This window comes from Etheostoma spectabile, chromosome 10 (assembly GCF_008692095.1).
Source record: "Etheostoma spectabile isolate EspeVRDwgs_2016 chromosome 10, UIUC_Espe_1.0, whole genome shotgun sequence".
NCBI classification, from domain to species: Eukaryota; Metazoa; Chordata; class Actinopteri; order Perciformes; family Percidae; genus Etheostoma; species Etheostoma spectabile.
The window spans coordinates 10,674,235-10,687,029 of NC_045742.1; the positions used below are offsets into that span (position 1 = coordinate 10,674,235).

The 12,795-nt window shown below is 38.5% G+C and overlaps 1 protein-coding gene across 5 annotated transcripts in view; it reads right to left on the reverse strand.

Moving 5' to 3' along the window:
• LOC116696810 (ecto-NOX disulfide-thiol exchanger 2) overlaps positions 1–12,795 on the reverse strand; it is a 164,469-nt gene that overhangs the window by 28,893 nt on the left and 122,781 nt on the right. For all 5 annotated transcript variants that reach the window (XM_032527993.1, XM_032527990.1, XM_032527992.1 and 2 more), the window contains 3 exons: positions 12,333–12,539; positions 8,939–9,172; positions 4,789–5,001 (listed from right to left, as the gene is read on the reverse strand). In XM_032527993.1, coding sequence (XP_032383884.1) covers positions 4,789–5,001; positions 8,939–9,172; positions 12,333–12,539 — 654 coding nt within the window. The remainder of the gene's footprint in view (positions 1–4,788; positions 5,002–8,938; positions 9,173–12,332; positions 12,540–12,795) is intronic.

Genomic DNA, 12,795 nt, shown 5'->3' on the forward strand with positions numbered 1-12,795 from the left:
AATCAAACTAATTGAAGTACTAATAGTAGTAATGTTAAACTTATTTGACACCATCAATGAAGACCACATGTCATCACATAAAATCAGAAACTATGTTGTGTGTGCTTTTGATATTATTACAACAAAATTCACACATTGGTGTGTATGATCAAGAACTCTTGACTGGAAAGAAACCTTGTGCAGGATTCTTTGGTTCTTCAAAGTTTAATGTTATATAATTCATAGACGAGTGAAGTATCATTGCAAGGAGAAAAGAAGCAAACATGTATCTTTGTGTTGTGGTTCCGTACCATCTTCAGACATAAAGAAATCCAATCCTCCCCAACTATTGGCCTGTAATTAATACACTGTCCAACATATTTCTACACTGCACTTAATTAAAAATTGTGTGATTATTGGAAACACAGAAATTATTGTTTTCTTGAGAAATTGAGAAATAGTAGGGCCCATGAAAGATCCCTATAGTTGTTTAGAAGAAAACGCTAAGAGCTAAAACTGGCTACTTTCCTTGAAATTGAAACCGTTTTATTGGAAAAGAAGAGATATGATGAACCATATTGTTTTAAATGGTAAGTGAAGCATTACCAAATTATTTCTACACAAATTTCTAAACATTGTGTACTATAACTTGATGAGACCATCAATAAAAACATTAGCAGCATCTACTGGCCCTGAAACTGCATTTTACATTTAGTTTCAGGGCCAGTAGCTGAGAAGAGAAGAGAAGAATTTGCAGTTCTATAGTTTAAAGAGAGACTGAAATTCAAACAAGAATGCTGTTCTTTAAAGACAAATTACATGAAAGCTTACAGAGTTCTGGCACTTGCAGATGGTAGGTTGACTCAAACGCAAATAAAAAGAACAAAACACTTCCATTGTGTTACTTGTCTTCCCTAAGGCAAAGGAGAAAACTTGTAACAAAAAGTAGCAAACCCCTTTGTGTGACACAAAGCAACAGTGTTTTTAGGAAATCTGATTCTAATTTTGAGTCATTTGAGATTAAGGACACAATTTACTAACTGTTGACCAGCCAACTATTAAATGGTTTTGCAATTGGGAGCCATGTGGAGTAGCAGTCATCTCTTCACTGCAATAATACTCATAGAGGCAAAAGTAGTATCAATAAGTATTAATAATACATTTATTCCAGGATTTATTCAGTTTCATTGGTCAGTGGCGGACCAATAAAGTATTAATATTACTGCATTTTGTCAATAATATTGTTGATTTTACATTTTTGACAGCATGAGGATATCTGTGTCTGCACCGGCTGAAAACAAAATGAAAATGATGGGAGGAGGTTGCTACGCTTTAGAAGCAACATAAACCAATGTTTGAATCAAGTTAAAATACTAATAGTTTTAAATGCTTTGATTTAATCAACAAATCCTAGGATATTTTTACGTACAAGGACAGACTAATCAATTGCTGAGTACATACAGTATTTGTTGATGTACAAAGCTTGGAACTAATCCCCGACAAAATAATTAGCAAGTAGGGTACACGAACACAAGGAGGAAAATCTTCCATTTTATAAATTACAATTGACAAAACTACTTTACTATGACTAGTTGTATGAGGATAGCAAACTCTATGTCACCTGGAGAAGACATCAATAAAAACATTTTCATTTGAGAACTTTAAGAGGCCAAAACCTTGGCAAAATAAACAAAATTCCAACAGCAACAAATTAAATAAATTCCAAAATCCCAGTGTATTTATATAGTACTAGCACCTGACCCTACTGGTGAGAAGTGCCTTGTCAGACAACAGAGGAAGAGGATGCTTTAACTGGGCTTTTCCTACTCCTCTCTGGATGCACTGAATCATCAAACAATCTCTCTGGTGAGAGAGAAGCACACAGGAGACCTCCCCTATGTTTTTGATAGAAGGCAGTCAAGCTTAGCAAGACATGTCAGAAACTAGCTGCGTTTAAGGCCACGACACAGCCTGTGGTAGTAGTAATACTTCTGGTTAGGTTTTTCCTTTTTTCCTGCTTACATGGCCAAAACCATAAGGTCTCATATTCCCTGACCAGTTAGCAGAACAGGTGTGAAATAGGAAGTCAGCACTTTATCAAATGGAAGAATGCCTCAGAAGAAGTGGCAGGTCTGGGACAGCCTAATAGTGGTGCCAATATATAGAACTCCTTTGATGGATAATGCTTGCATGCTGGGATTTTGGGACAGGAAATGATGTAACTAAGTAATGGTGTGAATCCGACTCAGCCCACATGTTAAGATTGTGTGATTTAGGTGGTAAAACACATTATAAGGAAGGTGTGCAACATCTGCACAAAGCAAGTCTCTGCAACACAGCGTGTAATGGCTGCTACAAAGAGTATATATAAGAGAATATATTAAGTAAATTACACAGTAGTACACAACTCTGGTTGTTTACTGGATGTGGCTGCTCTTTGGTTGTGCCATGGCTATGTCACATTTTTACAGCTAATCAATAAAAAATCAAAAAAAATAAAACAGCCACAATGTCAAGAGCTTTGTTAAGGTGACAGAAGTGATAATGTGAAAATTATAATATGTCCTTGGATGGCAGCTTTTGACAAAAGCAGAGCCTGGTAAATATGGATGTTTCTTTTGTTCACAGGTGTGGTGAATACAACTGCCTCATGGGAGACCAATCTCAGTTTTGGCATTTGCATGGCTGGAACTACGGCGAGTAAAAGACAAACTCATGAATAGAAACAAGTGTTTGTATGGATTATTGTGTTGGATGTGGATGGCCTTTAATGAAAGAGAAACACAAGAAGAAAAAGAGTGAAGGAGACTGACAGAGAGAAAAAGAGCTATCGAGCTATCTAGGGAGATGACGCCCCTATTCTTCATACTGCCTACTAAAACAACTAGCTGTCGGCGGCCACAACACCTGACCTAAATGAATCGCTAAATAAATCTGACGCGTGAGTAGCAACAATTCATCATATCAATAAAATCTGCCTCAAGTTTACTTTTGTTTAAGTAAGCCTTTACTAGTTTAATATGTCATGGAACATGTGTTCTGCAAGAAATAGTATTGTATTATCATTAATGTAAAGTATTGCTCGCTGTATGTGTGTGTGTGAGTGAGTGAGTGAGTGAGTGAGTGAGTGAGAGAGAGAGAGAGCGAGCTGGTAAGTGTACGTGTGAAAATGTGTGGGTAATAGCGTATTTATGTCATGGTATTACTCGCTGTGTATTTGAGCATTTGAAATGCTGTGTACAGAGCGGTGACCTGTGATAAAACGGCAGACTGCAGAATGTCACGGGAATTACTGCAGCGTAGTGTGGTCGATGGCATCTGTTACCTAGGTATAACAATAAGTGAATGGTAAATTCTGTAGGATGGTGCACTATTCTCTGGGGGCTGTGACATAGGATAAATTGGTTACAGAGTGCATGTATGTGTGATTGAATGGGACACACTCGATTAGCCCACATGCTCCTTAACCTGTAAACCCACTTCCTGTTTCTATGTTAAGACACAATTTTGCCTTCGATACAAGTCAATTAGGAACAAAAGCAACATTTCTAAATACAGTGTACAAACGGTTCATAGCAAGCAAGTCATATTTCTGTAGTTAGATTGGAGATATGGAAATATCAAATAGGTGCAATAGTTGTGCAATAATTGCATCTCCTGTTGTGGGACAGAAATTAGGTTCTTTTTGCGATTTTAAATTATTTGCTCATTTAAAAAAAAAAAATTGGAACTCCCAGTACTCATGACTCAGTTATACAAACGGTCTCCTGTTGACCCAAAACAACAATTCTTGCCTTCTTAAGGGAGAATTCCGGTTGATTTCAACACGTACAGTAGTTCTATTGTTTGGAAATTTTGAGTGCTGTCAGTACAGAGAAAAACTAAACCAATCGGTGCTGCCTACCCCGTGTTATCCTCCTGCTAGCGTTAGCACCCAACAGGCTTAAACGGGGCAAGTTTTAAATGTGGTTTTAAACGTGTTTTTTTTTTTAGGAGGATAACACGGTGTAGGCAGCACCAATAGTTTTCATTTTTCTCACTACTGACAGCATTCCGAATTTACAAACAACAGAGCTAGGTGTTGAAATCAACCAGAATTCTCCTTTAACTGGACACCTATTTAGAGTCTTAGATTTCAACATAAATATGTGCGAATTTTTAATCGACTTAAAAGTCCCTTCATCCAAATGTCATGTTATGGTGTGTTTATATTCATATTCCTGTCTATATATTAAAAACACAAACCTCTGTTGCTTCTCTCCTATACTATAAACATTGCCTTACACTATTACTCTTGTACAATATACAAAATAAAGATAGCACTGATACTTTACTAACATTAGCTTGCATATGTTTGGGAACCTGATAGCTGATGTAAGCAATGACATATTACCAACATAACCTAAAACTATTATTACACTGGAAGTAACTCTCACAGACGCAAATTTTCACGTTCAGCCACCGTAGGAGATAAAACGCACTCGGAATGGGAGGGGGTACATTTCAACGCTAGATGGGAGAAATTCTTACACAATGTAGCTTTAAGATAATGCTTTTTTTGTTTAAAGAAATTGTTTGCTGGTAAATGTGTGTGGGAACCCCAAAAGAGAATGTAAATATGAGTTGCATTGCCCTGTCTATGCTGCGTTACATTTAAATACGTGAAAAGTTAAAAACATTTGAGATATAATAAATGTTCTACAAAGGTATATTCTACAAGTATGGTAATTTAATTGTACGATAAACATGAAGCTTCTGACCTGTGCTATCCTAAAACTACATATACATGCACTGTGTGAGAGGACTCACATTGAGTCAATATGGTGGCCATTGCAGTTTTGAACTTGTCTTTGGCCTCCTCCACCTCCTTCTCATGCTGACTCTTCTCGCTCATCAGCCGGCGGATGTGGCTGTTGGATGACTGGATCATGGAGTAAAAGTTGTTGGCGTTCCTGCGGTTGACTTCGCCTCGTTCCAGCCAGGTCGAGAGCACACGCACTGCTTCAGGAAACTTATTATCATCTGGGGAAGAAGGGAGGAGACAAGGTGGAGAGAGCAAGAGTCTAGGTCAATCTTAGAAAGTTTCCACCTGGGCAGTACTGAAAAGGAAAAGAGTCTATCTATAAAGTGCTGCCTTCATAAACTCTGTCATTTGACCAAGATAGAAGTAAAAAATTAAAAAAAGTGTGACACAAACCCATTTTAACAGCATTGATTTTTTAATAGCTAGATTAACGTTCTTTTTGGCCTAGCTAGACTGGAAACAAAACAACTGGCACGCTGCACACACTTGTTTGTGCTTGTGAGCCGGCCAAAGAGTAGTCACGTTATATTTTAAGTGGATGTTAAGTGCGAGACGCCAAAATGGATGCATATAAGATTCTGAATGGAAAGTTTACTTTTAAAAAGTTGCCGAATGGTTCCATTGACAAGACCAAAGGGATCTGTGTGTTTTGTCGTCCAGTCATAAATGCCACTTGATGGCCAAGCACACAGCTGATGCGAATTCTACGCCCCCTCGTCCAAGTATGTTTTTCACCCTTTTACTGATGGACAGTGTTACATTATGTGAGAGATTTGCTCCAAGTGAGAATGTTACATGTGAAAGACTACAGTAGCCTATATACCAATATTTTTTTCAATAAAAAAAAAACATTTGGACAAGCAAGCTGTTCCACTTTTCCATGTCAATAAGAGCATTAAAATGAGAAAAAATAATGGGACAAAAAGAAATCAAGGGACATTTAAAATAAATCAAAATGTGTGATTATTGCGATTAATTGCAAGTTAACTATGACAATAATGTGATTAATCGCAATTAAATATTTTAATTGTTTGACAGCACTAGTAAAACTCAATACCACAAAATTGCAAATTACAAAAACAAAACAGCCCCTGCCAAAGTAAAGTTTAGTCTAGTCAGAAAGGGACAGAACTAAAAAAAGAAAGCTGCCTGGCCAAATTTACTCTGGAACCATTTGATAATCAGAGACATGCAGGTGGCAACAAGTTTAACAACAACCCAAATAAGAAACATATTTCACAATGTACGTACAGTAAAATTCTTTCAAAAAAGAAGGCAAGTAGCAAAAATCATCTCAGCTGCAGGCATTTAATGTAATTAATGTTTATGGTTTATGTTCATATACTGTATGTACAAGCTGTCTTGACAACATCTATTTGTATGTTGGGTTATCTCCAGGTCACACGCAGGAGTATTTGGGAAAAAAGAATAAAGGGGACATGAAGATGATGACATGAAAATAACTTCAAAAACTTGCTGTCATTTTGGGATAAAAGGAACAGAGCGGATTAAAAAAGATTGAGGAGAAAAAGGATCTCATCTATACACTGAACATAAAAGATCAGGAGGTTAAATAAGAACAGTGTCAGGGTGGAATCAATCAGCTCTTGTCTTTTCTATAAATAGCTTTGGTAAGCAACCTTTGCCAAATGTCTACAGAAAAGTTGAGCACAGGTTTATATAGCTGCTGTTTACAAAGCTCTGGTTGTTTAGCAGTACTCCTTCTTTGTCTGGTAAATAATCAGATGATGTCAGGATACTTTATGGATTTCTATTGTTGTTATTCCACTGTGGTTGTCCTGTCCTCTGCTGCCTCGCTGGGCTGCTTACAAGTCAGAGAAGCATTGGAGAGAATACGCACACACAGATGTCAGTATACAACACAATGCCTTAGACCTCCACAACACGCACACACACATACAGTACAGACACACACACACACACACACACACACACACACACACACACACACACACAAACACACACAAAACACACACACACACACACACACACACACACACACACACACACACACACACACACACACACACACACACACAAAGAAGGGTGCAAGTGCACATGTACTCACTTAAACATTACTTAGCATTTTACAGATTGAGCAGCTGGGGAGGTTTATATATTTAGCCAGGTTCTGCCAATGCTCTCAATTTCTTAATGTCAAGCACACGCACGCGCACACGCACACCGCGCACACGCGCCCACACGCAACACCCACCACACACACACACACACACACACACACACACACACACACACACACACACAGCGTGCATGAATGATGATCTATCATAGCAACAGATATTGAATAAAGGTGTTATCTCATGAATCCCTGAGGTGTTCCGGTTTGTTTATAGGCAGACTCTAGTCTCATAATGCATGGCTCCCTGCAGCGGTATTATTAATAGACAATCTGGAGGAATATTAGTGGCATTCGATCATTGACAATGGCCAGAGGCCACATAGATTTAGATTTTCACTTAATGGGTCTTAAGCTGAGGCATTTCATGAGCATTACTAGACAAATTAAGAATGTATGACCTTGATTTGAAATAAATAACCCATTAGATAATGTGGTTTATTGTTTCTCAACATTTTTTTCTTTTTTGCATAGGTCAGAGCTATTCTGACAAGAAAGATTTAGTATAGTGCACGATAAACTTGCAGAAAACAATTCAGAACATAACAGTTTTACGAGATACTATATGGCTGCATGTGCCATTGACTAAACAACCCCAAAGAAGCTTGGTGAACAGCTGTAAGAAAAAGAATAAATCTGTGAAACAACCCAGTAAATGGTGCTGCATTTCAGCAAAAATGTAATGTTCCTGTGAAATCATCCATTGACTTTTCTCAATTAATTTTGTTCTGCCATTCTTTTTTTCTTTATTCAGATTACAAAATATAATGTGAAAGGAACAGTCACATAAAAGTTGGTCCAATGACTAGAAAATAACAAGGATTGAGCTTTACTTAAAAATTCTTAAAAATCTGACATATAGATGAGAATGGTGGTTGTTAAGTGGTCAATTAGCAGATATGAATAAAAAGGCAAGGCATCTACCCACCAAAAACTTATCAACACTCTAGATCTAGATGAGCTCTTGAGCTATTCTAGGTCAAGTGCTTTCCTCACTTTTATATCAGTAAAATGGGTAAGGAGGGTAAGGAGAACAGGAATGTCACTGGGGATGAACAAGGAAGATCTTGCCACAGATGTTTGATTACATTAAAAATTTAAATGGCTCAACAAGTTATTCTCCCATCCCTGAAGCCCCTTCAGCCCACCCTCTACTTAAATGTGCTCCAAACGCTGGTGGAAACTATACTCAACCACACAAGGTATTTCAATATTTCAAATGAATGCTCCTTGCAGTCAAGGAATATGATTAAAAGGTATCAAGTCACTTTAAATTCTCAGTAGGATGCAGAAGTCTAAGACATGCAAATGATAAAAAGTCTGAAGACACTAAAAAAAAACCACTGATTATAAAGTGATGTGTGTTTAGATTGCTGTCTCTGCTGGCTCTAAATAAAGTATCATAATAGAATCAACTTAAACACATTATCATCCCTTCATTTATAGTCTATATTTGAATGTTATGCATCAGGTTACATTGGTATATATTAAGTGTTAATATATAAGTTAGTTCAATTATAGATTAATGGATGATTATACGATTAGTCAAGCATCAGGTTAGCAGAGCAGCAGCCCAATGCACAAAATGCATTCATCCACTGGATTTAGTATAGGTCATCTGCGCTTTTGGCAGCGGTCTACACAGCCCGATACATAATTACTGTTGTTAGACACGTAATAAGAAGAATACAGATTGGTTTAGACAGCTGTTATGTTTAAAACAGATACCTGAACTGTTCTGTCAGATGCACGTGAGACAGATACGGGAAAAACACGGCTAAAACACTTTCTGTGAGTCTGAGTCTACAGCTATGCTAGTGGCTCTGTGAGTCTGTACATAGGCACAGCAACGCTTTAAGCTAAATGGTGATCCCTGCATGCTAAAATACTTACAATGATAATGCTAACATGCTAGTGTTTATTGGGTATAATATTTAGAACACCCTCTTAATTTATGTAGATCAACTGACTGACATGTTTGTCTACCATTGACCAACCTTTGATCTTGTCTCCCAGCTGGCTGCACTCGTGCTCTGAGTAATGGACGATGGGAGGAGGGGAGGGCGGCCGGAGGCGATCCTCCTCTACCTTGCGCCGGTGCCTCTCCTCTCTGGCCAACATGCGCTGGCGACACTCCCACTCATAGAGGTCGTCTCTGGCCTGGGCAAAGTCCACGTGGAGACGGCCGGTGTCTTTTTTGTCTGTGCTGGAGCCCAAACGAATACGGTAACCTGTGGAGAGGAAGAGACGTTTTTAGCGAGGTAAGAAAAATTTGAGGTCTGGGGAAAAGATGTACTGTAGAGCTAGAGAGAAAGTAGGACGTGGACAATAGCTGAGACATTGTATTGATTGGATGAGTGTGGGGGTGATTAGGATTTAGAGGTACAGTAAATAGACAGAGATAGGCACAGACAGAACAAGCAAACACAGGCAGATATACACAGATAGGAAGACAAAAGGTTACATTTACACACACAAACATCACAGAAGACCGTATGTAAACGAACATGTATTTGACCAGGTTAAATTGATCAACTTGTCCTCATTTTCCTTCAGATTGAAAGGACTAACCTAATCTTTACATCCTCTTTGTATAGACCGATACGTAGACAGATAAAAACAGAGAGAGTCACTTGAGATATTACCACGAATGGGAAACACTAATTACAGCGATAGACCTGGATCACCTCACTGCCTCCCACCTGACACTCAAAGCTCATTCTACTGCCTGAGTGTGGGTGTAAAGAGTTTTGTTAATTGATTGGTCTGAATGATCTGTGAGAGGATAGGGTGTTTACAGTACAGTGTGAACTCACAGATAGAAGAGCAAGCTCAGAAAGCCAACCTTTCCTCCAAAAGCACATGAACGTAAACTCTCTTCGGTGGAAAGTCGAGATAAAGTTGGACGTTGGTGTGAGCAGAAGAAAGATATGAGTGTGAGTTGGGGGTTGTTTCTCGAGTCTGCTCTCCCTGCTTAAGGCTCTGGGTTTGTTTTAATATTTCATAAAGGGAGACCTCAGTGTTTCGAGGCAACTGTGAGTGTATGGGTTTTGGGAGAAGAGGGCAGAGTGTTACGGAAAGAAGTATTTATGACAAAGCTACACAAGTCTGTCATCTGGCTAATATATATCTCCAGTCTTACCATACAGAAGAGGTAGATGAAATCCCACACAGATATACACACAAGTGCCCCTACACACACGCGTTAAATAATGCAGAGGGTATTATTGCAGTGGCTGGTCTTTTAAATTAGCTTTGTGAAGATGGAATATATGGTCTGCAATTCACAAAAAGAGATTTAAGGAAACGGTGCAGGAGAAGCTGCTAGATAAAATCCTATAATAAAAAAAGGCCGGAAGTCTAGTAAAGACACTGTCTAACTAACTCTTAGTAACTATGTTATATATATACTTTGACGTCAGGGATTCACTGGCTGCAAAATAATGATGACTGTGATTCTGAGTGTGTGCATATATGGTTATAGGGCGAGAAACTGTTATTATTCAATATAAAACGGTGTGTTCATTGACAGCTATACACATTTTAGAAGCAGTAGAGGCCGCTCTGGAAAGTTTTGACAAATTGTGGGTGAAGATGGATCCATGCAAGCAAAAGGATTCTACTAATGCCAAGCTTTTATGACTCTATTTATTGAACATTTAAAGCCAGGTGAAAAAAGGAGAGGGCTGTAGAAAAATAACAGAAAGACCTGGGGTCTCATTTATAAATGTGGGGTATGCACAAAACGAGGCTGAAAATGTGCGTACGCCAATTCCCATGCGAAGGTTGTGATTTATAAAGAAACAAACTTAACGGAAGAATGTGCAGTCCACTACGCAAATCTGATCCGTGCGTACGCACATTTTGGAGAAAATGGGAATTGTTGACGCAGATGGTGAGGAGGTGAACTGATGTCAGACTGCTTGAAAGTAAATATGTGAATAATGATTACAGGTAATATTTTCAAGTATTGAAAGAAGTCGTCTCCTTCTTAGTAACACATCCAGCAAAACTATCTCCGCTGGGAAACCTCTGTTCATTGTAAACTCTGTTCTCCATAACAGAAAAATAAAAGACTGTAAATACAGCAATTACACAAGAGCAGTCTCATATTCTGTAACGAGACAAGGTGAATTAGAGTTAAAGCTGGATGTAACTCGAGTTCTACGCATAGTGCACCGTTGCTCCATTTCACAGAGTAAATGGAAGAAAGTAAACACTTCCTTTGTGTTACTGTGGGGAATATAATTAAAGCATGAGATGGTCTGATCATGTATGATAAATATGTTAAGTGCTGCAATGGTAGTAAAAATCGGTTTAATTGGCAAGTATAAATCCAGCTACTAAAAATTACACACATGCACACCTCACTGGTGGTAATTAGGGAGCGGCAAGCAATTTTTTTTGATGAACGTCACAGTCACAGCCATGCTTCCCTGACCTTTACACCATCACTGCCCTAATTCAACTGAACATCTGTTGAGAGAGAATCTTTTACATTTGCAATAAAGGGTAAAAAAGGATTATGACCTGTTAAATTGCAGCCAACACACTCAATTTACACAATGGAGGATTGATGCCCCGAGTGTGGTACAAAAACATATTAGCATCATAAAAGACTGTATACAAGGTAATACTGAAAAGAATAAAAAGACAAAATTGCAGCTGTATATTTTTTCAGCTGTTAGTTTGCATGATCAGTAATTTACACATCTATGACAAGAGGTGCACAAATGATGAATGTGCTTATTTAAAAAAAAATGATAATGACTGATATCATAGCTGGAGTCCAATAATTTAGTCTTACACTACTTTTTTGTTCCTTAACTACATATTAAGTGTTTTTCACTTCCAAACAGTTTGTATGGAGTGCCGCAAACTTTCCATCTATCTGTTCATCAATCCACCTATCTATTTATCCAACTGTCAAATGGTCCCAAGAGAATGTGTGAGGCTGGAGAATTGTAGAGCTGAATGATGGATATTAGCCCTTTCATTTCCATCAGAGTAAAGGTTAACAGCTCATCATTCTTCCTCCACCTGAAGTGAAGGAATGCCAGGGCCCTGATAGCAGTGGACTGACAATACAAGCGGTCCCTACAGATTTAATATTGTCCAGGTGGGTAAGAAAGAAAGCGGTTATCCTCTGACCTTTAAGCCCAATGTAAACCAATACATACCGAAAAACAAGGTTGGACATTTGTTGGGTTTTCTGTCACACAGCATTGAGGACTGGGCACAAAAGCAACATACTATATGTGTGCAGATGGCTAACCAGATGAAAAACTTTCCGTCTCTAAAAAGACAATCAAATATCCCATGATTTACCTCCTTACATGAGTAGGCTACATAGAAACTCGGGCCACTGGTTTTAGAGTGAAGATATCTTACCAGAGAGGAGGAGAGCCTTGTCCACAGTGAACTCTTCAGCAAATCGGATATGGCAGAAGTTTTTCTTGCTCCTTCTGATAGCAGCAATATCCCCACACTGTCCAAAGACCTCCACGATGAGCTGCTCAGTTGCGTTCTCAGGCAAACCGCCAACAAACACCGTCTTACACCCAGGAGGGCGTTCCCTTGTTGCCGGAGGCGGAAGGACTGTCAAACATGGAGAAGGAAAGACAAGAAACAATATTATTTCAATTGAAGGTGAAACTGTAGTGCCAGCCTCACACAGCATAAATGTACACGGAAATTCATCAAAAGAATTCAGATTACAGTTGATTGATTGGCACTTAATTATTAAAGCTACAACATCAGTTTTAACAATGAAAGATATCGGAAGACAAGAGGATATTAAGTAAGTAAGTAAGTAAAAGTTTATTTATATAGCACCTTTCACAGGTATAGGGCC